We start from the raw sequence: 19,757 nt of genomic DNA, 5'->3' as shown, positions 1-19,757 counted from the left end.
ACACAAAACAGCTACTACAAGCGATATTTGAAATGACGAAATTGACCTCCGTTTTCGAATTTTTAGGGACGTGTCGGAAAAATTAGGATATTTCCGTTAGTTGAAGGGAAGAAGAAAAAATGGACAGTTGACAGTTGACACACAATCTAATTTTGTTTTTGGTAGTGACACACTGACACATGCAATAATCTATCTATCGACATATATTTGTTTATCTAATCTTTTTTTTTAGAAAAATTACTTCTATGGTCCCAAACCTAAATAAAAATTATTTAGGCACACCTATATAGCGATACATTTTTTTTAAGGAACGATACATTTTTTTGAAGGCCTATATATAGCAAAACATATTATTTAATTATTTTTAGGTTAAATAAGTTTGTTTATCTTTACAAATATCTAAAATTTTACTTTTTTAGGAAATCTAAAATTTTGTTTTTGATTGTTTAAAAAAATTTCAAAAAATTTTGGTCCCAAAATATTTTATGTCATAGTTTTCGATTTCTAATTTTAAGTAAGCACATTCATTTCCTTCAAAAGATAAAAAAAAAAAAAAAAAAAGTAAGCACATTCATATCCATTGAAATTTTGAATTTTTTATAGTCATATTTAGTCTATTATAAACATTTACCGTGTTAAAGTTTGTATTTTTTTAAAAATGGATGAGATAAGGGGAACTGAATTTTGCAGTGGTAAATGATCTGTTGTTCGATTAGGTGTGCCAAATTTGTTGATAAAAGCTGAAATTAGTTGAGTTTTGGCTAAGTTTCCTCCATTGTGATTCTCGTTGCTTCAAGTGAAACACTATGTTCCTCGGCAATGGACTCCTTAACTTCTCTGTTAGAGCGTTAGGTAAGGTTGTGTTTGGATTTTTTGAGCTACACTAATTAATGCATTAAAATAAATATAGTTGTAAAAAGGTAAATAAATAAAAATGAAAAAAAAGAGTTTGTTCGATTAGTTGGATGTGTAAGTTACAATGTATGATCTCAGTATTTATAGCAAAAATTTAGCCTACTAACCAAATAATATGACCTACAAACAATGATGAGTATTTGCTCATATGATTTTGTGGGTTGTGCGTGATAACTCTCTTGCTAGTGGGATTGTGGCGTCCCATGTTCTGTTCCAACCTCCCCTCCACAACATGATATGTTGATAGGGTCTTTTGGTGTGAAGCACTACCATAGATCATGACTTCACCATCACTCTTCAAAGTGGTTAGTGGTGCTAAGAACAGGGAATGTGGGTTTGTCGCATTCAGTCTCATTATCTTCTACATAAGTTTTAAGGCTCTAAAGACACATGTTATGAGTTAGTGGCCTTGGAAAAGAATCATCTCCTTCATCCGTTTGGTGTGAAGCACTACCATAGATCGTGACTTCACCATCACTCTTCAAAGTGGTTAGTGGTGCTAAGAACAGGGAATGTGGGTTTGTCGCATTCAGTCTCATTATCTTCTACATAAGTTTTAAGGCTCTAAAGACACATGTTATGAGTTAGTGGCCTTGGAAAAGAATCATCTCCTTCATCCGTCTACTCTAGCATCGCCTAACCTTCACTCAATTGGGAGTTCTCTTGGAGTTCTCCTTCCTTATTAGTCTAATCTCCTATTTTCCAAGATCGGCTGACATGGTGCCTATTTTTAGATATAAACACCAATTAAAGTCCTTCAAAAACCACTAAAATGCAAGTCATTAACCAAAAAATGAAGTACTTTGAGTGGTTAATAAATTACAATTTAGTGATTAATTAAATACATTAGTGGTTAATGAATTGTCCATATACTTTGTTCATTTTATGACTGTTAAACAAGTGTTTGAAGTACTCTAATTGGTTAATGAGAACAAATTTGTTAAAATTGAGTTTTAACTCGTAAATTTATCTAATTTCACGTTTTTATGTATGAATTTTGATGGCGAATTTAACAAATGTACTAAATTATCATTGCATGACAAATTTTTTAGGGTTGTCTTCACATGAACTGTAAAATTTCTACTCAACTACTATGGTTATAACTAGGATGTAAAAATTGAGGGTTGCATTTGGCAATGATTGATTCACAATTAACGAAGCAAAAACGGATAAAAGAGGGATCATGTCATGTTTGATTCCCTTCTCGTTTGCTACTTGGTAGATGTGTCTAGAGCCTATGATTGTTTACATAGTTTTAAAATGTTCTAACGAAATGACTGAGCCCAAAATGTCTTGGTACAATTATCTCACTTCTTTGATCACAACCCCTGATGTCTTAAGTGAGTTAGTGATCATTCAAAGTTTAATTGCATGTTAAAACTATTGTCACAAAGCTATTATAGATTGAACAACGAATATTAGGCCGAGTCCTAAAAATTCAGGTTAATAACCATTCAAGACTATACAAATTTATGGACTTTCGTAAACGAATAAAAAATATTAAAAATAAATATTAACCGATTAAATATCAATATCGTGACTCGAATGTCTCATCCATCTAAGATAGAATTTCATCCTTTAGCTCCACTTCCTCTAAAGAGTTTAAAAACTCTACATCTTCATTAATAAAATAAAAAATATACAAACATCAAATAAGACCTCGCAATAATGTCATGGGCATATTTTCTATATAAAAAAATCCTGGCCATATTTTCTAAATTTGATTAACAAAATAAACATGTTAAAATAGAATTTGAATCCTCTAAAATGAGTAAAGTGAGAAAATCAAGAGTTGTTATTTTAATAAACTAATGATTTGTTACGACACATTATCAACCTTTAATTTGTCAATCATCAGTTGATATTATTCGCTATATATTCTAAAGTGAGTTGCTCACTCTAGAAAAGGTGAATCCGTTAAAATATGATTGAATGCTTTTTTTAATGGCAAATCGAATATATATGATAAAGAAGAAAGCCAAAGTAATCTCTAAAAAAAAAAAAAAAACCAAAGTAAGTACTAGAAATACTCGAGTCCAAAAAACACTAAAGAGATAGACAACAATAAAATCAACCAAAAACAATAAAATCAACCAAAAACAAGAAAACAGGTAAATAAACCGGTGTCCCTAAATGTATTTAAAAGTTAATCATAACACCAAAGTTACCCTTGGGCCTTACTCATAATTTTTTCAAAAACACTTTTCCCATCTCTCACTCAAAAACATGAAGCCTCTGAAGGAAGGAAGCACAAAAATCCAAGAAAACAAATTGGGGTCCCTCAAGCCTTTGAATATCAAGTAGATATTTCTCCTCAGTTTTGTACAACTACAAAAGATATTAACACAACTTTGAGAATTATCTTGAGAAAAAAATACAGAAGAATTAGTCATCAACAAGAAAATATCAATCATCAGTCATAAACTATAATACTAGTAAACTATGAAGTGTGTATTTATTTTCATATTAGCATTAATGTGCAAGCTTGTAAACAGAGAAGCAAAAACTAACTATGAAACATGGACACATACACTAAATACGAAAGTAACTCAAATACTGATAAGAATTTAAATATGTAAGTGATATAATCCGACACTAACAACAATCGAACACCAACATGCTTTCAATTTGAAGTATCGGTGCTATATAGACAACTAATTTGTTCCTGATTAAATGTGAGTTGGTAATTGGTATGCTTTCTAATATTCTCCAACATATTATTTCTTCAAGAAATCATTTGATTGCATGTTCAAAGGACCAAAGTATAACAAAAATGACTTAAACATATCAATCATATTGTCTAGTACTAAAAAATAGTATGCTGGAGGAAGAATTATTTTTGAAGACCCTTCAACTTTGGGTTCAAACTACTACTAAGGTTTAGCAAAGGGTTATGTTTGTTCATGAGCATCAATGAATGAGAATGAAAAAGTTAATACAGATGAAACATAAATACGGACACGGACAAGACAAACACTAACACACCGACACTGCTAATAATTTGAGAAAATGACATAATTCAGTATAATTATATATGTCGTTGTCGTGTTGGACACAAAATGTGTCTGACAATGAGACACGCCTAACCCGAAGAGCGTTCGTGTTTCATAAATTAAAACTACATCAATAATTAAACAGTTCATTTAAATTTAAATGAAACATATAGATTAGGGTTTATCGTAATAACTACCTGCAGTTCAAACTTGACTACAGTTGACTTAGGAACAACTTCATTATCACTATGCACAGAATTGTTCTCCATTCCTCCATGATGACCAGGGATGACAACAGTCCTTATGCACTTCAGGTTATAGGGTCCAATTTTTTCCCAACAGACATTCATTTCTTGTAGAGCTTTGAGGACCTCAGTCATTATTTCACGAGGTTGTGCTCGAGACTATCACATGTTAACAAACAAAACCAACAACTTAAACACATCAGATAAATGGGTCATGCTAACAAGTGTTTTCTTAACGTACTTCAGGGCATGCTAACTAGTGTTTTCAAAACCAACAACAAACAAAACCAATTCAAGATATTTATGTTGTATTTACTTTCTTAACGTGCTCCATGGCACTTCTTAGCATTTTCTTAAAAGTAATAATCAAAACATTAATTTTCAGATGACAATAGATCATACCAACATTTTAAAAAATAGCATTTTCCTAAAAGTAATAATCAAAACATTAATTTTTCAAATGACAATAGATTAAGGCAAATTCTATTCTCATATATTTGAGTGTACCGGTACAACAAATAATTAAATTAATATTTAAATGAGTTGTTTTTTGAAGAAAAAGAATGATTTTCTGTCATTGATAATTATAAAAATTAAATCTTATTTACTAAAAGCGTCGACGAAATAAAATTTAATTTTTTTGAATTTTTTATTACTCATATCGAAGAATATTGAGTACTTTTATGAGAAAATGTTAAAAATTTAATGATTCTTATAACCAATGAAATTATGTTTTTTTCTTATGAAATAATGTTTTCTAAAATATAAACCTTGATAAATAACTCTTTACTTCCTAGAATGATCGATAATTTATCAATTTATTAAGCAAGAGTACCGGTACACCCCAATTTATGAGGTGTACCGTAGAAGTTCCCATAGATTAATACCAACATTTGTAAAAAATAAAAAAGATTAATACCAACAATATCATGTGTTTACACCCAATGTGAAAAAGGAGGCACATAAGTAAGACCTTTAATGGATAAATTGGATAATTTTTCACTCTCAAAAGAGACACAAAATCAGTTGAATCAATCACAAATATCATATCATCATTATTTCATTAATAGCCAAGAAAAATGAATCATCATTATGAGAAAAAATCTAACAAGTAAAATATTTTACCCGAAGACCAAGGGACCATTTTCCCTCCACAGGGAACTGTTGCTTCATTCCTGCTCCTTGATTATCCATATACCTTGGACAGAATAAACAAATCATCAAATCAAAACAGAGGGTGAAACATAATAAAAAAATCAAAATGATATTAGCAAAAAAATAATAATAAAACCACAAAATCAAAATGAAGAACAAAATCACAAAACGCGGAAAAATGAATGCATACAACGTAAAATTCAAAATTGTAAATAAAAAGAACAAGAAGCTCGAAGCCTCACCGGCGATTAGAGAGAAAATCGAAGATGCCGAGAGAGAAACCCTACAAATGTGTGTGAATTTATATTCTAGTGAAGATTCAATTTAGTCCCTTATATTTTTTTTTTGCGTGATATTAATATTATTTTTGACTAAGAATACTTTTATCTTCTCTTCTTAATATTATCTTTAATTAAAATAATTACCTCAACAATAAAATAATTATTTTTGACAGAACATTGAATTAATTTTATTACAAACCAAATTCATCTTAATCAAATCAAATCATTCCTTCCTTCCTTTTACTAAAGCCAAATCATTCCTAAGAGACTAAGTAAAAAATAATAAAAATTCATTCCTAAGAGACTTCTACTGTATCATCCTTTAACATTAAAATAATTTTTGTACAAATCAAATTCATTCCTAATCAAATCAAATTAATCATTCGTGGTCCTCGTGAGCTTAGTTCGGTTGATAGAGACAATGCATAATATATGCAAGGTCCGGGGTTCGAACCCCGGCCACCACTAAAAAATTAATCATTCGTGCTTATTTGTTGTGATGATATTTAATATTTTCTCTTTTTAACATTGCAAAGGATATTGTGTTGGATTTAGAAAAGATTGTAGTACTAACTGCAATAGTATGAACTACCTTGTTTACTTGTCATATGAACTTCACCCAAGAGTTTGTAAACTCTGAATGAAAGTCTTGCACTCGGAAATTATACGACCAAATTCTGTGACATCAAGCATGTGATAACGAAAAACATCATTGGTTGTTTTACAATCCACCACAAAGTCGACATTATCCATCTCGGCATTTCACTTAACCATTCTATTCTATAGCATAAAACAAACTCAAAGCACCAAGCTCATAGTTTTGGCCGGAACAAACACGCCATCAATATCGCGCACACACCTGTACAATTTCGAGACTGCAAAAAAGCAGCATTGAAATCTTCTTTGTTGCGGTCATTGCCCTTGCACATCAGAAGCGTTTACATTAATAAATAAATAAAAATGTATACAAACATCAAATCAAACTTCGCAATAATGTCATGGGCATATTTTCTAAGTTTTATCAACAAAATAAACATAAAATATGACTAGATGTGTATGCAAAAGATTTTATCCCTGATAATTAAAATAGTCAGTTGCAACATTAGGTTCAATACCATATTTCTTCCATAAAATTCCAGATATTCACAGGATTGAAAAAAACTCAATTCACTGTGAGAATACCATATTTACGATTGCCTCAGAAATATATGACACCCAAATAATTATAAACTGGGGGGGGGGGGTATACACTAAAATTACAAGCATAAGGTCCACCAATTCTGATAGGGTATTTATATTTACAACATAAGCTTATTCTCAAGACCCCCACGTGTGTGCACTATCTTTGCACTAGAGAACGCGAAGCTGCGCAAGGAAGGCGGCACAAAGATCCAAGAAAAGAAACTGGGGTCCCTCAAGCCTTTGAAGATCAAGCAGATATTTCTCCTGAGTTTTGTACAGCTGTGAAAGATATTAACACAGGTTTGAGAATGTTTTTAAGAAAAAAATACTGAAGAATTAGTCGTCTACAAGAGGGTATCAAACTTCCGACATAAACTATAATACTAGTAAACTATGAAGTACTATAATACTAGTAAACTATGAAGTGTGTACTTGTTTTTCTGCTAGCATTAATTCACAAGCTTGTAAACGGAGAAGCAATAACTATGAAGCACTGACACGTACACCGAATACGACACTAAAATCAACACATAAATACCTATAAGAATTTAAAAATCAACACATAAATACCTATAAGAATTTAAAAACGTGATAGAATCCGACATCAACACAAGTTGGACACTGGACACGCCTTCAATATAAAGTACCGGTTCTACATAGACAACTAGTTTGTTCCTGGTCAAATGTGAGTTGGCATATTTTCTAATAGATTCCCAAAAACTATTTCTATAAAAAATTATTTGATTGCATGTCCAAAGAATCAAAGTATAGCAAGAATGACTTAAACATGTCAATCAAATTGTCTAGTATTAAAAAATAGGAGGTTGGAGGAAGAATTTTTTTTGAAGACGCTTCAACTATGGTTTCAAACTACAAATGTTTAGCAGGGGTTCGGCTGGCTCATAAGCATCAATGAATGACAACGAAAAAGTTAATACTATACCAGTAAATATACAATTAGTTTAAATCTAAATGCAACATAGATAAGGGTTTATCAGAATAACTACCTGCAGTTCAAACTTGACTACGGTTGAATTAGGAACAACTTCATTCTCAATAATGCTGTCATTTCCAAGGTAATTATTACTATGCACAGAATTGTTATCCATTCCTCCATGATGACCAGGGATGACAACAGCCCATCTGCACTTCATGTTATAGGGTCCAATTTTTTTCCAACAAACGCTCAATTCTTGCAATGCTTTGAGGACTTCGGTCATTATTTCACGAGGTTGGGCTCGAGACTATCACATCACATGCAAACAAACAGAACCAACAGCTTACAGACATCAGTTACAGGTAACTATCAAAACAGGTACGTCAAAATATCAATTTTTCAGATGAAGCAATCACAAACATTCAATAGTTATTTCATTAACAGCAAGGAATCGTTGCTGCTGATAGAGTAAATTAAAGAAGATGCCAAGTAAAATAAACCGTTGTGGAATCCAGTTTCGATGTGAAAAAAAAACCTAAAAAGTAAGATACTGCACCTGAAGTCCAAGGGCCCATTTTCTCTCAGCAGGGAACTGTTGCCTCATTCCTACTCCTTGATAATCCATATATCCTGGAAAGCGATTTCCACCGACTGGAGGAGCAACTTCACCGGTGTGGATACGGCTCAAACCAGAATCCTGAGCAATCATATCATTAAACCAAAATTAAAGAGCTTTTCAGAGTATCCTGTTCTAAAAAGATATAAAAAACGAAATATAATATCAAGAATAGAAAACCTACAGTTTCCATAGTAAAAAACTGCATAAACAACTATGTTCAAGCTAAAAAGATAAGTTTCACACACGCATGGTTTACTCATATGAATACCATTTATAGAGTATACAAGCAATTTTGAGACCGCTGCATATTTCACACAGGCATACAATTTAAAAGTAAGTCAAAAATGTGTCTTATCAACAATAAGATATAAGCTAAATAACTGAATTGCTTCATTAAAGACAGACAACTATTGAAATTGTCCAGTAATTGAAGAGAAAACAAACCGACCATTGTCTCTTGAAACTCAGCTCCAAGATAGCCGGTGGAAACACGATAACGATTGTCCAATAACAAATAGTAAGTTACAGTACCCTGAAATAAATTGATAGTAATAAGAAGCAATCTGGAAGGCAGGTAAGCAGGTGAAAATGAATGGTACAAACCTCGTTTTGTATCCTGTTCTTAAGGGATTCAACCAATGGCTCCCTTTCAAATCCCCTATTAACCACCTCCTGAAGAATCTCCTCATCAATCTGCAAAATCATTACGCCGGTTGAAAAAAAATTTTGACTAATTAATACAAGCACTATATTATATGCAACACATGGGGGTGTAATTATGAATTTCGAAAAACACGCAAAATCAATTGTAACTGTAGTGTGCCATAAAAATGCAAAAAGAAAGCAGAACCCTTAAAAAAATAAAAACAAACCTTTTTGGCCTGTTGAAGTGTATCTGGTGGTGGCACCGCCAAATATCGAGGCAGATGAAGTAGGAACCATGGGTGTTGGCGTATCTCTGGTATGGTCATCCTTTTCATGGGATCCACCACAAGCAGCCTTGGTATCAAATCTCTGGCACCAGGAGATAGATGGCTTGGAAGAGTATATATCCCACCCTATAACAAATGAGAAGAGGGCTGCTTCAGAAGAAAAATAAAAACTATTTCTCAAGAGCATCATTGGAGAAAAATAAACCTGATTTGTGCATTAGGGTTCTCAAAAGAAGTCATCCAATGGATTATGTCAAAGTTATTATTAATAGATCACTTTTAACACATAAGACTTTACTACGTTACATTATGAAATCTCTACAGCAATTTAGATCATGCATCAGAACTCAAGACAGAAAAGAATCGTGAGACTGCATAATGAAATTCGTGCAAAATCGATATATGAGTAGGATGCTATAAGTTTCATGATCAACCAGTAAAAACTTTGGTATATTTCCCCAATTTCCCCATGTCTCTTTCCTCGGTAATGAATATGATCAAAATTGTAAAGCAAAAGGTACGTGTATATTAAATATTCAACATTCTAACACAGTCATGAAGAAAACCAAATAATAAATTAAAATACTCTGTAAACAAACTGCAAACAAACGCTGGACTGGACAAGGGAAGACATATACAAACATCGCATAACTATTCAAAATTGATGGATAGATTCATAGATCATAAGATAATTTCACAGCTCAGCACATAGCGTACAACAAGTCAAAATCGATGGGACTGAAGAATCAAAAGGTTCAAAATTATTAAAGACTGAACTCTGAAAAATGGTGGAAATGGGTTCCTTTTGTTGGAGTAAGACTGAAGAATGGTCATGAGTAATCCTTGCCCGATGAGCTAGCTTTAGGGGGTGAGTTAGGCCCAGACCCAAAATCCAATAAATATGACACGACAATGGTGGGTGATATATATCTATTAGTCCTTACAAACTCACAAAACAAAGAGGAAAAAAAAGAAAAGAAATTATACCTTTATTTTTTTGAAGAGGTTGGGAATATTTTCATCATCAAAAGGAAGAGTGCCACAGAGAAGTGCATATAAAATTACACCACAGCTCCAAACATCTACTTCAGGTCCAGCATATAATTTCCCAGAGATAACCTGCAAAAAGAACAGTTTGATCATCACGCATGTACACTAACAATAATAACTTGGTCAGTTAACAATTTAAAATCTTAGATGTACAAACCTCGGGAGCTGCATAGTTGGGGCTTCCGCAACTTGTCTTAAGAAAGTGACCATCACGCATGATGTTGCTCAGGCCAAAATCAGCAATCTTGACACTCCATTTTGAGTCCAAAAGTAAATTTTCGGGTTTCAGGTCTCTATGAACTACCATATTCCTGTGACAGTACTCCACGCCAGAGATTATCTACTTCCAAAGTAGAAGTTAGCTTAAATACTCTATGACAAGTATAAGCTTCTCAAGCACATGACAAAAGTAATTATACCTGCTGGAAGAAACTGCGAGCTTCATCTTCTTGAAGCCTACCCTTTTCTACTATGTAATCGAAAAGTTCTCCAGATTTCACATACTCCATCACCACATAAATGTCGGTTGGGGTTTCTACAACCTCATAAAGGCGTATAATGTGGTGATGCATGAACAATCTTAAAATTTTTATTTCTCTTCTAACTGCGACAGATTGAAGAAATGAAAAATTATAAGCATATTGAATTGACCGAGAATTAGCTGAAGCAAAAACACAGAATTTGAAAACTATTGCTTACGAAAATCAATTATTAATCAACAAAACAGACACGCAATGTTTTTGAACCTAGAGATAAGAAATTACTGAAAAAAGAAAGTAAAAAACTGGTAACAGTTAAAATCTAGTCCTGCAATTCGATATGAGGTATGAGTCATTTGGTACGCGAAGCATCCAAACCTTTTTCTTCCATGTCCATGTTCTTTATTTTTCGGCGATTGAGAATCTTAATGGCGACTTTATGACCCGTCAGTACGTGCTCGGCAATTTTCACTTTGCCAAACGACCCAATACCAAGAGTTTTCCCCATTTTGTAATTCCGTAGAAACGCGTTCACATTTCCACCACCAGGGCCAGCTGATCCATCCATTTTTTAAATCTAGAGGAAAATAAAAATAAAAAAAAACAATATGAAACTCATTCTCATTAAAGTATATGGAAATGGATTCACATATACAAAACAGATTGAAGCCATCATTGGCAATGAAATCAAGTAAATAGATGATGGGATCATATGTAAAGCGATTAAAAAATGCCAACAGATTTTATAACATTTGAACAAATTTAATTAGAGTCCGCAGCATACTTTTCGTCTAATAAGTGATAGGTCATTACCATATTTTAAAACACAATTAATGATTTACTTTATCGAGTTAAGGGAATATTTTAACTCTGACTACCTTAAACAATGTATATAATTGGATGCAAACAGCAATGATGATAAGCACAATGTTGATTTCATGGAAAATATCTTCTCAGTTGCCAGCATTTAGTGCACAACTAGAGAAATATATTTGTTCCTATTATTTAGTCGGTGTACAAAAGAGTAAACCGACGCATCAAATAAGCCAAAGACTGAAAGTAACGCACCGAGGTGTTGTCCCTTTAAGTTATGAGCGTGCCCGCAGTGGGACCTTTGGCAAGCGTTTCAAGTTCAAGCAAGGCATGCCTTATTGGCAGCTAATGAAAGACCACATTCCTAATTAGCTCATTTTGATTCTAATAAGGTAAAACAGTCCAGCCGACCGTTAAAAATAGCAAATTATCAGCATCTCTCGCATAAATGCCACAAACCCTCTAGGGTTTTGACCTTAAATCCACCTTCAACCACACTAATTCCCTGCTCTCAGAAACCATCACCTCAGATAACTACCTCAATTCCTTTCCACCATACTTACAAAAGATCTTCCCTCGATAATCTAACCCTCATTTTCTCTTTCTCTCATTTTCAAAAATAATTTTTCAATTTCAATCACACTCATCCACAATATTCTCAATTCTAAAACCTCTCACTCTCTTCTCTTCTCAACTCAATTAACAAAACCCTAATCACCTCCACAATGCTCTCTCACTCCAACACCTTAGATTCCGTCTCCAACACCGAAGACCTCCTCTCAACCATCCAATCCTCCAGCTCACCCTCCAAAAAAGGGTTAGGATTCTCTCCATTTAGGATCATCTCCATTTCTTCCATTAAGAGAGGCAAAAGACACAGAGCTTAAAAAAAAATTATAAAATAATTAATGGTGGGGAGACCCAACATCTGTTTTGTGTCTATCTCTCTCTAAATGGAACCCTCCATTTATTTAGAGAACATGAGATGATCCTAACTCCTGAAATAACCACCCTCTGCACCTCCATTTGAAACATTCCTACACACCCACTCACCCGATCAACCCCGCTACTTCTTCTCTGTCGCTTTCCCATCCCTAATTTGCAACTTCTTCAGCTCCCCAAACTCCACAAAACCCTATTCTCTATCCTCTTTCCCATGGACACCATCGAAACCACCATCATCAAAATCAACAATCTCATACAGTTACCTCAATTTCATTCCACCACAAGACCAATCTTCTCTCAAATGGGTGGAATTGCTCAACTAGTTTGAACTAAAGGTTAAAAAGTTCGAGGTACTGCTCTAACGAAGGAGCGAAATACTAATCTAACAACTAATTGCTAACATTGACGGTTTGGAAAAAAATATTCTACACCTATGATGCACGGATACGGACACGGGACACGACACGGACACTGACACGCCGACACAGCTAATAATTTGAAAAAATCACATAATTCAGTGTAATTACAAGTGTCGGTGCCGTGTCGGTGTCGGACACGACCGGGACATGCCTAATCCGAGGAGTGTCCTTGCTTCATAGTTCTACACTAACCCAAAATCCACTCCCAATGATAACAAAAATACACTTATTATTGATTAACAATTAACAAAATATACAGAAATTCAGAAAAAAAAAATGCAAATTCAGAAACTGACGTATAATTTATTTTTTTTCATGAATTTCAGAATAAACACTGTTCAATTTAAGGTTAGTGAAGAAAAAAAAATGAAATTCAGAAATTGGAATTGAATGAATTTGACGAGGATCCGAGGGTGAAACAGAATGAAGAAATGAAAAGGAAGAAGAAAATCACGAAAGGAAGAAAAAGCGCGAAAACTCACCAGCGATTAGAGAGAGAATCGAAGTTGCAGAGAGAGAGAGAGAGAGTGAAGAAACCCAGAAAAAGTGATGGGAAATGGGAAAGTGATGTAGTAATGAGAAATTTTTGCGTGTTTACTTCATTTTCATTGATTTTATAAAATTGATTCCGATTCATTTAAATGGGAAAGTGTCTTCTTTCATGATTGTTTTTTTTTTTTGTCTTAACTTATTTGTCTTTTTTTTTGACGTTAAAAGAGAATTTCATTAATGAAAGTCATGCAATAAATCAAATGCCAAGACTGCAGAAATACAAGGCGGAGTTTCTTCGACCCATATGCAATCTAAATTCTTAAGAGCATATTTAGCTAAATAATGAGCAGCTTGGTTGGCTTCACGCCTAACATGCAAAAAATTTAAACTACGAAAACTATTCTTAAAACTAATACAATCTCGAATAATAGAGTCAACATAGTTGAGAGATTGTTGCTGAGCATTCAACACTAAAACCACATTAGAAGCATCTGATATAATATAATATAATATACTCCTTAAATTTCTGTATTTTTTCCTTTTGTTCTTGAATTTGCATTTTTTCCTTCTGAACTCCACACCCCCTTAGTTTAACTAGTTTAAACTAAAGGGTCAGGAGTTCATCCTCAAACCCCACAAAACCATATTCTCTCTCCTCTTCCCCACGGACACCCTCGAAACCACCATCATCAAAATCAACAAACTCGTAAAGTTACCTTAATTTCATTCCACAACAACAACAATATTCTCTCAGATGGGTTGGGTCGTTCAACTAGTTTGAACTAAGCCTTAAAAAGTTCGAGGTTCTGGTTTAAACTCCGGAGAGAAATACTAATCTAACAACTAATTATAACAAAAACCCACTCCTAAAACCCACTCCTAATTATAACAAAAACACACTTATTGACAATTAACAAAAAAAAAAAATACAGAAATTTAGAAGGAAAAAATGCAACACACTTATATTAGTATTTTTTTCACTAATATATTTCCTTTTCCAAGTAGTCTAGTGGTTAGAACTCACACATTATAATGTGGAGAAGTGGAATGTCCAAGGTTCGAACACTGACCCCTGCATATAATATGTAATATCCCTGCATATAAAAATATTTTCTTATTTATTGTATTTCAATTATCTATAACTATTTTACTAACTATAATTAATAATGATGTTTTAATAAATGATACATATTTTGTTATTAAAGTCGTCACTATTAATCATTTCTTTAATAATCGTGTGAAACTCAAATAAAACACCTAATGTTAGACATAAGTAGTAACTATATAGTTTTTTAGGGGAAATAATTTGTGGTTTTTTTTTATTTTTTACGTTAAAGACAATTTCGTCAACGAAAGTCTGACAATAAATCAAATGCCAAGACTGCAAAAATAGAAGGCGGAGTTTTTTTGACCCATATGCAATCTAAATTCTTAAGAGCATATTTAGCTAAATAATGAGCAGCTTGGTTGGCTTCACGCCTAACATGCAAAAAAATTAAACTACGAAAACTACCCTTAAAACTAATAAAATCTCGAATAATAGAGCCAACATAGTTGGGAGATTGTTGGTGAGCATTCAACATTAAAACCACATTAGAAACATCTGATTCTGCTATAAGATTTAGAAAAGACATGTTTTTTGCAAATTCCAAACCCTTCGCATAGCTAAAGCTTCTGCAACCTCTGAATCTGGTAACGAAGAGACTTGTCAAGAACTAGCACCAACGACAACACCTTCATTATTTCTCACCACAACACGAATACCCCACTTATCACCCTCTATTGGACCTGTTGTGTCAACATTAAGCTTATAGAAACCACTAAACGGAGGTGTCCAATGAACATCATATATTGGCAAAATTGGACCTCCACTTAGTGTCTCCACCAACACCGTACTAACACTCTTAAAATTCACAATAGATCTTTGTGCCTTTTGAATAGTGGCAGCCACATCAACATCAGTCCCCTCAAAACATTTCTTATTTCTAGCACACTTATGGCTTTTCATTAATAATCAAAGTCGAAATACAAAGAGGTACTTCATTTAAAACATGTGGACTAGCTAAGAAAGTGGCCTCTCGAGCAAAGTATGAGCAACCTCATTAACTTGTCTCCGACTAAACTCTACCTTAAAGTTTTCAAAATGGCTTAAATATGTTTTTCGTCCCTGCAAATAGGGGTCGTTTAAAATTTCTTCCCTGCAATCGCTAATCCTTTTTTTTTGCCCCTGCAAAGTTTAATCACTTAAAATTTCGTCCCTTGACCCAGTTAATCAATGCCACGTCATCAAATTAGCAAAATGGCATGGGAATGGACAAAAATACCCTCGTTGACTAAGCAAAGTATGGCTTGAAGTGACGAAAATACCCTTGCTATCATTTTCTTTTCTCTTTTACTGCTCCTCCACCATTACCTTCTTCTTCCTTCTTTCTTCTCTCCCACCACCGCCCCCCACCAACAGCAATAGCAACAACAATAAATTTTCTCAAATTTGTGACAATCTACCTCTTGAATCTACAATACAGTAACAACAAGAGAATGCGATCACCAGAAGCTTAACAAACCAAGTGTGGATTTGATTCTTTGCAAGATGAATTAGTGGTTGGGTTTTGATGTTTTGGGACACGGTTGCAGAAGAAGAGAAGAGGATGAAGAAGAAAGGAAGAAAATTGAAGAACACGGTCACAGAAGAAGAGAAGAAAGAGAAGATAGAGTGCCACCGTCGCCAGGTCTCGGTCGTAACTCCGCCTGCCGTCACCTCAACCATGCCTTCGCCGTGTGCCTTGTCTCACTTGCCTGTCCTGAACAATCTGAGGCGGTACACAACCTCTGCTCCAACGCCGGTACCGCTCTTAAACGCCGGCAATGTCAACACAGTCACAACACTTCAATCCACGACACAGTCACAACACTAATTCAACAACATCACAACATCAAAATCATATTCCGGTAACCGCAAAACAACATCATCGAAAGCTTATTGAAATCGTGTTGCAGTTTTCGGCGACCGATGACGGAAAAAGCAGCTTCCGAAGATGATTGTGCAAAATGAATGGTGAATGGGATTGTAGGACAATGAAGGTGTAAAACAGATTGATGATGGTGTAAAACAGATTGATGGTGTAAAACAGATTGATGATGATGGTGTAAAATGAACAAGCCATGTTTATTCATAGCCATGTTTATTCTTCAATCATGGAACACGAGAAAGAAGAGGGAGAAAGAAGATGAAATCAAGGGCATTTTTGTCCTTTCATGTTTGTCTGTGAAATCAGATGTTAATTTGATGACGTGGCATTGATTAACTGGGTCAAGGGACGAAATTTTAAGTGATTAAACTTTGCGGGGGCAAAAAAAAAGGATTAGCGATTGCAGGGACGAAATTTTAAGCGACCCCTATTTGCAGGGACGAAAAACATATTTAAGCCTTTCAAAATAAAGATTGCAACTTCTCCGACAATCCTCAAATATTGCTCCAAACTTTGATACATCATTACTGCCTCTTTTGAAATAATCTACAACCTTCTTCGCATCCAGCTCAAAATCCACATTTGTAAGTTGTAGTCATGTACGCATCGAATAACATGTGAGAGTCCCAGAGCTTCTCCAACATATGATGAACAAACAGGATTCGACCACATTGTTTTTGCTTTTATAAAGTTTTCGACATCATCCCGGATATAAAAACCAAATCCTACACAGTTTAAGGTATCCAAAAACGACGCGACAACGTTGCACTTCAGCCTAATAAGGACTCGTTTCTGCCACCGGATTTGCACTGGATGCACATTGCTGCTTTCGACCACTATCAACTGTCCAAATGTGTTCGTCTCAGTTGAAACACCATCCATCCCACCCTACTGTTTCTTGTTGTTCGCTGCTCTCCAATTATGCAACAACTGCCTCTCGTGCTCCATTATGGTATGAGACTTTTTTTTGTAACATTCTGCCAAATCCGTAAACTGCAACTTTTCCACAAACTCCAAAGTATCGTTACAGACTGACCAGCTTAAGCAGGTGAAAGCTCCAGTAACAACGCAAAAATGATTTCAGCCACTGTGTTATTACTTAGCATTACTGAATTCACCTTGCTTGATAACAAGCTCTGTCTAGCTAAACTTTCCTTGCTCGCGGGAAATCAAACAACACATGACATGCATCTTCACAACTTTCATCACACATAGCACACAAAGACGAACAATTAACCCATTTATCCAGCAACCTCGCTCGCGTCGATAAGCACTCCCAACAAACTTTCCAAACCAAGTTCTTCACTTCCGGGGGGACTTTAAGCCTCCAAATGCTAGCCCAATTGCCAGGAAGATGCAAATGGGAATTATCTACTATATTTTCCATACATAATCTATACACACTTCTAACAGAATAATGCCCATTTTTCCCGACTCTCCAAATTAATTTATCCTCTTCCACTTGACAAAAGAGAGGGGTTTTAAGAATTTCATGAACAATGTCATGATCAAAATAATAATTAATCAATTGATAATTCCAACTGTTATTATTGTGATCAATAAGAGAGTGAACTCTTGCTTGTTAGATTACATCACTTGATTGTCCCATACCCGAAATAGAACCTCTATTACGTAACCATGCGCTTGGAAGATTAGATATTTAGAACATTCCCGATTTTCCATCTAGTACCTTCACGGACAATCCTCCTTGCACCAAAAATAATCCGCAGCAAGAAACTTGGGTTATGACCGATCTTTGCATCAAGATAATCATTACGAGGGAAGTAACAAGCTTTGAATAATTTTGTAACCAAGCACTCAGGTTGGGTTTGAAATTTCAAACCCTGCTCACCTAACATTGCCAAGTTAAAAGCCGTAGAATCTCTAAAACCCATCCCTCCGTTCTTTTATGTACCGCAAGATTATCCCAAGAAAGACAATGAATACCTCTACTATTACTTCCACCATTTCCCCACCAGAAGCCATGTAACATTTTCTCAATAGCATCAATAAGAGTTGAAGGCAATAGGAAAAAACACTCTTTTGGTGTAGCTTATTTCTTACCCATAAGAGTAGAGGGAGTAACTATATCATCAATAAGAGTAGAACGAGTAACTATTAATCTATAACTATTAATAAAGACAAAAACACTCTTTTGGTGTAGCCTATTTCTTACCCATTTTACTTGGTCTAATAATCGGCAAGAAAAAAACTATAGTATAATAATTAAAAGGAAAAAAAAGGAGAGGATCGGAGAATCAGGATATGGGAAATTAATTTAAAAAGTAAGATATGGAATAGTTAAAGGAATTAATTTAAAACTATAGAACATGCGTGAATTGGTTTAACCATTTTATGTTTTTGGTTGCGGGTTACGCCTTTTAATCAGTTTTGATACGAAGACCACCTTCTTTAATTGATTTACAATGTTTTTACCAAGATATTGTGACCAACTTTCTTTTGGTAGTGTCTCCACTGCAAATAAAATTCCTCATCATTTCTCAATTTCCTATATAATGCTTACTCGCCAAGAATAAACAAGTAGAGTGTGTAAATCAATGTTGTCAAAATCGAGACTTTACTTCAGGTCGAAAGGGAATAGCAAAATCGGGACTCGTAAAATCGCAATCAAAATCGAAGGATTTTACTCAAGGACTTTGTAGAAAGTCCTTCGATTTTGATTGCGATTTTACAAGTCCCGATTTTGCTATTCCCTTTCGGCCTGAAGTAAAGTCCCGATTTTGACAACCTTGGTTAATCATATGCCCATAGGCCATATGCAGCTGCATATCTAGTAAATAGATGGATGAGAGCTTGCAAATTAGAAAATTTTGCTTTACAAAATATCATTATGTCATCGACAAATAACGTGTGTGAATGGAAATGCATTCTTCTAGTTACATTAATTAATTCCAATTTTCCATCTTGAACTAACTTTGTTAAGCTCCAGCTGAGCACATCACCAGCTACTAAAAAGAGTAAAGGGGACAAGGGATCCCCTTATCTCACGCCTCTCTTGCAGGAAAAGAAACCATGATTCTAACCATTAGTTGAAACATAAAGCTTAACTGAATTAAGAATGGTTTCAATCCATAAGAAGAATTGAGAATTGAAACCAAAAGCATTAGGATTTTCAGCAAAAACTTTGAATTCAAAGTATCAAAGGCCTTTGAAATGTCTATCTTGAACTCTAAGTTTCCACCAATAGTTATCTTGTGTAAGAGGTTAACTAGCTGGATGTAAAAAATTCCATCACTACATTTACAACATCCTCCATTACAAACAATGCTTTGTAAATTTCTTCATGGGAAAGGCAGCATTGTGAGCATGT

General features: G+C 34.4%; 2 protein-coding genes across 5 annotated transcripts; both read right to left on the bottom strand.

The window, feature by feature from the left end:
- Window positions 1-3,048: 3,048 nt before the first annotated feature.
- Window positions 3,049-6,509, bottom strand: LOC146915117 (SNF1-related protein kinase catalytic subunit alpha KIN10-like). 2 transcript variants are annotated; one of them, XM_085717673.1, is made up of 4 exons: window positions 6,182-6,509; window positions 5,279-5,351; window positions 4,106-4,312; window positions 3,049-3,243 (listed from the first exon to the last, which is right to left on the bottom strand). In XM_085717673.1, exons 2-4 carry the CDS (start codon window positions 5,345-5,347, stop codon window positions 3,130-3,132), a joined length of 390 nt encoding a protein of 129 aa, XP_085573799.1. In that variant the 5' UTR covers window positions 5,348-5,351; window positions 6,182-6,509; the 3' UTR covers window positions 3,049-3,129. The 2 variants fall into 2 exon arrangements, with proteins under 2 accessions (XP_085573799.1, XP_085573800.1); XM_085717674.1 differs by lacking the exon at window positions 6,182-6,509 and adding an exon at window positions 5,551-5,651.
- Window positions 6,510-6,644: 135 nt separating this feature from the next.
- Window positions 6,645-13,523, bottom strand: LOC146915116 (SNF1-related protein kinase catalytic subunit alpha KIN10-like). Of its 3 annotated transcripts, none has more exons than XR_015014482.1 (11): window positions 13,448-13,523; window positions 11,167-11,365; window positions 10,729-10,913; window positions 10,467-10,649; window positions 10,247-10,378; window positions 9,200-9,385; window positions 8,931-9,020; window positions 8,776-8,859; window positions 8,265-8,405; window positions 7,342-8,015; window positions 6,645-7,309 (listed from the first exon to the last, which is right to left on the bottom strand). XR_015014482.1 is itself a non-coding variant. In XM_085717671.1 (11 exons), exons 2-11 carry the CDS (start codon window positions 11,354-11,356, stop codon window positions 6,940-6,942), a joined length of 1,539 nt encoding a protein of 512 aa, XP_085573797.1. In that variant the 5' UTR covers window positions 11,357-11,365; window positions 13,448-13,523; the 3' UTR covers window positions 6,645-6,939. The 3 variants fall into 3 exon arrangements, 2 of the variants coding, with proteins under 2 accessions (XP_085573797.1, XP_085573798.1); XM_085717671.1 differs by having other exon boundaries at window positions 6,645-7,050; window positions 7,779-8,015; XM_085717672.1 differs by lacking the exon at window positions 8,776-8,859 and having other exon boundaries at window positions 6,645-7,050; window positions 7,779-8,015.
- Window positions 13,524-19,757: the final 6,234 nt, after the last annotated feature.

The sequence above is a fragment of the Medicago sativa genome, chromosome 6, assembly GCF_051527215.1.
Source record: "Medicago sativa cultivar Bolivia chromosome 6, Bolivia_mono, whole genome shotgun sequence".
Classification (NCBI taxonomy): Eukaryota; Viridiplantae; Streptophyta; class Magnoliopsida; order Fabales; family Fabaceae; genus Medicago; species Medicago sativa.
Note: the sequence above shows the minus strand (reverse complement) of the source record. Positions and strands in the feature narration are given on the sequence as shown.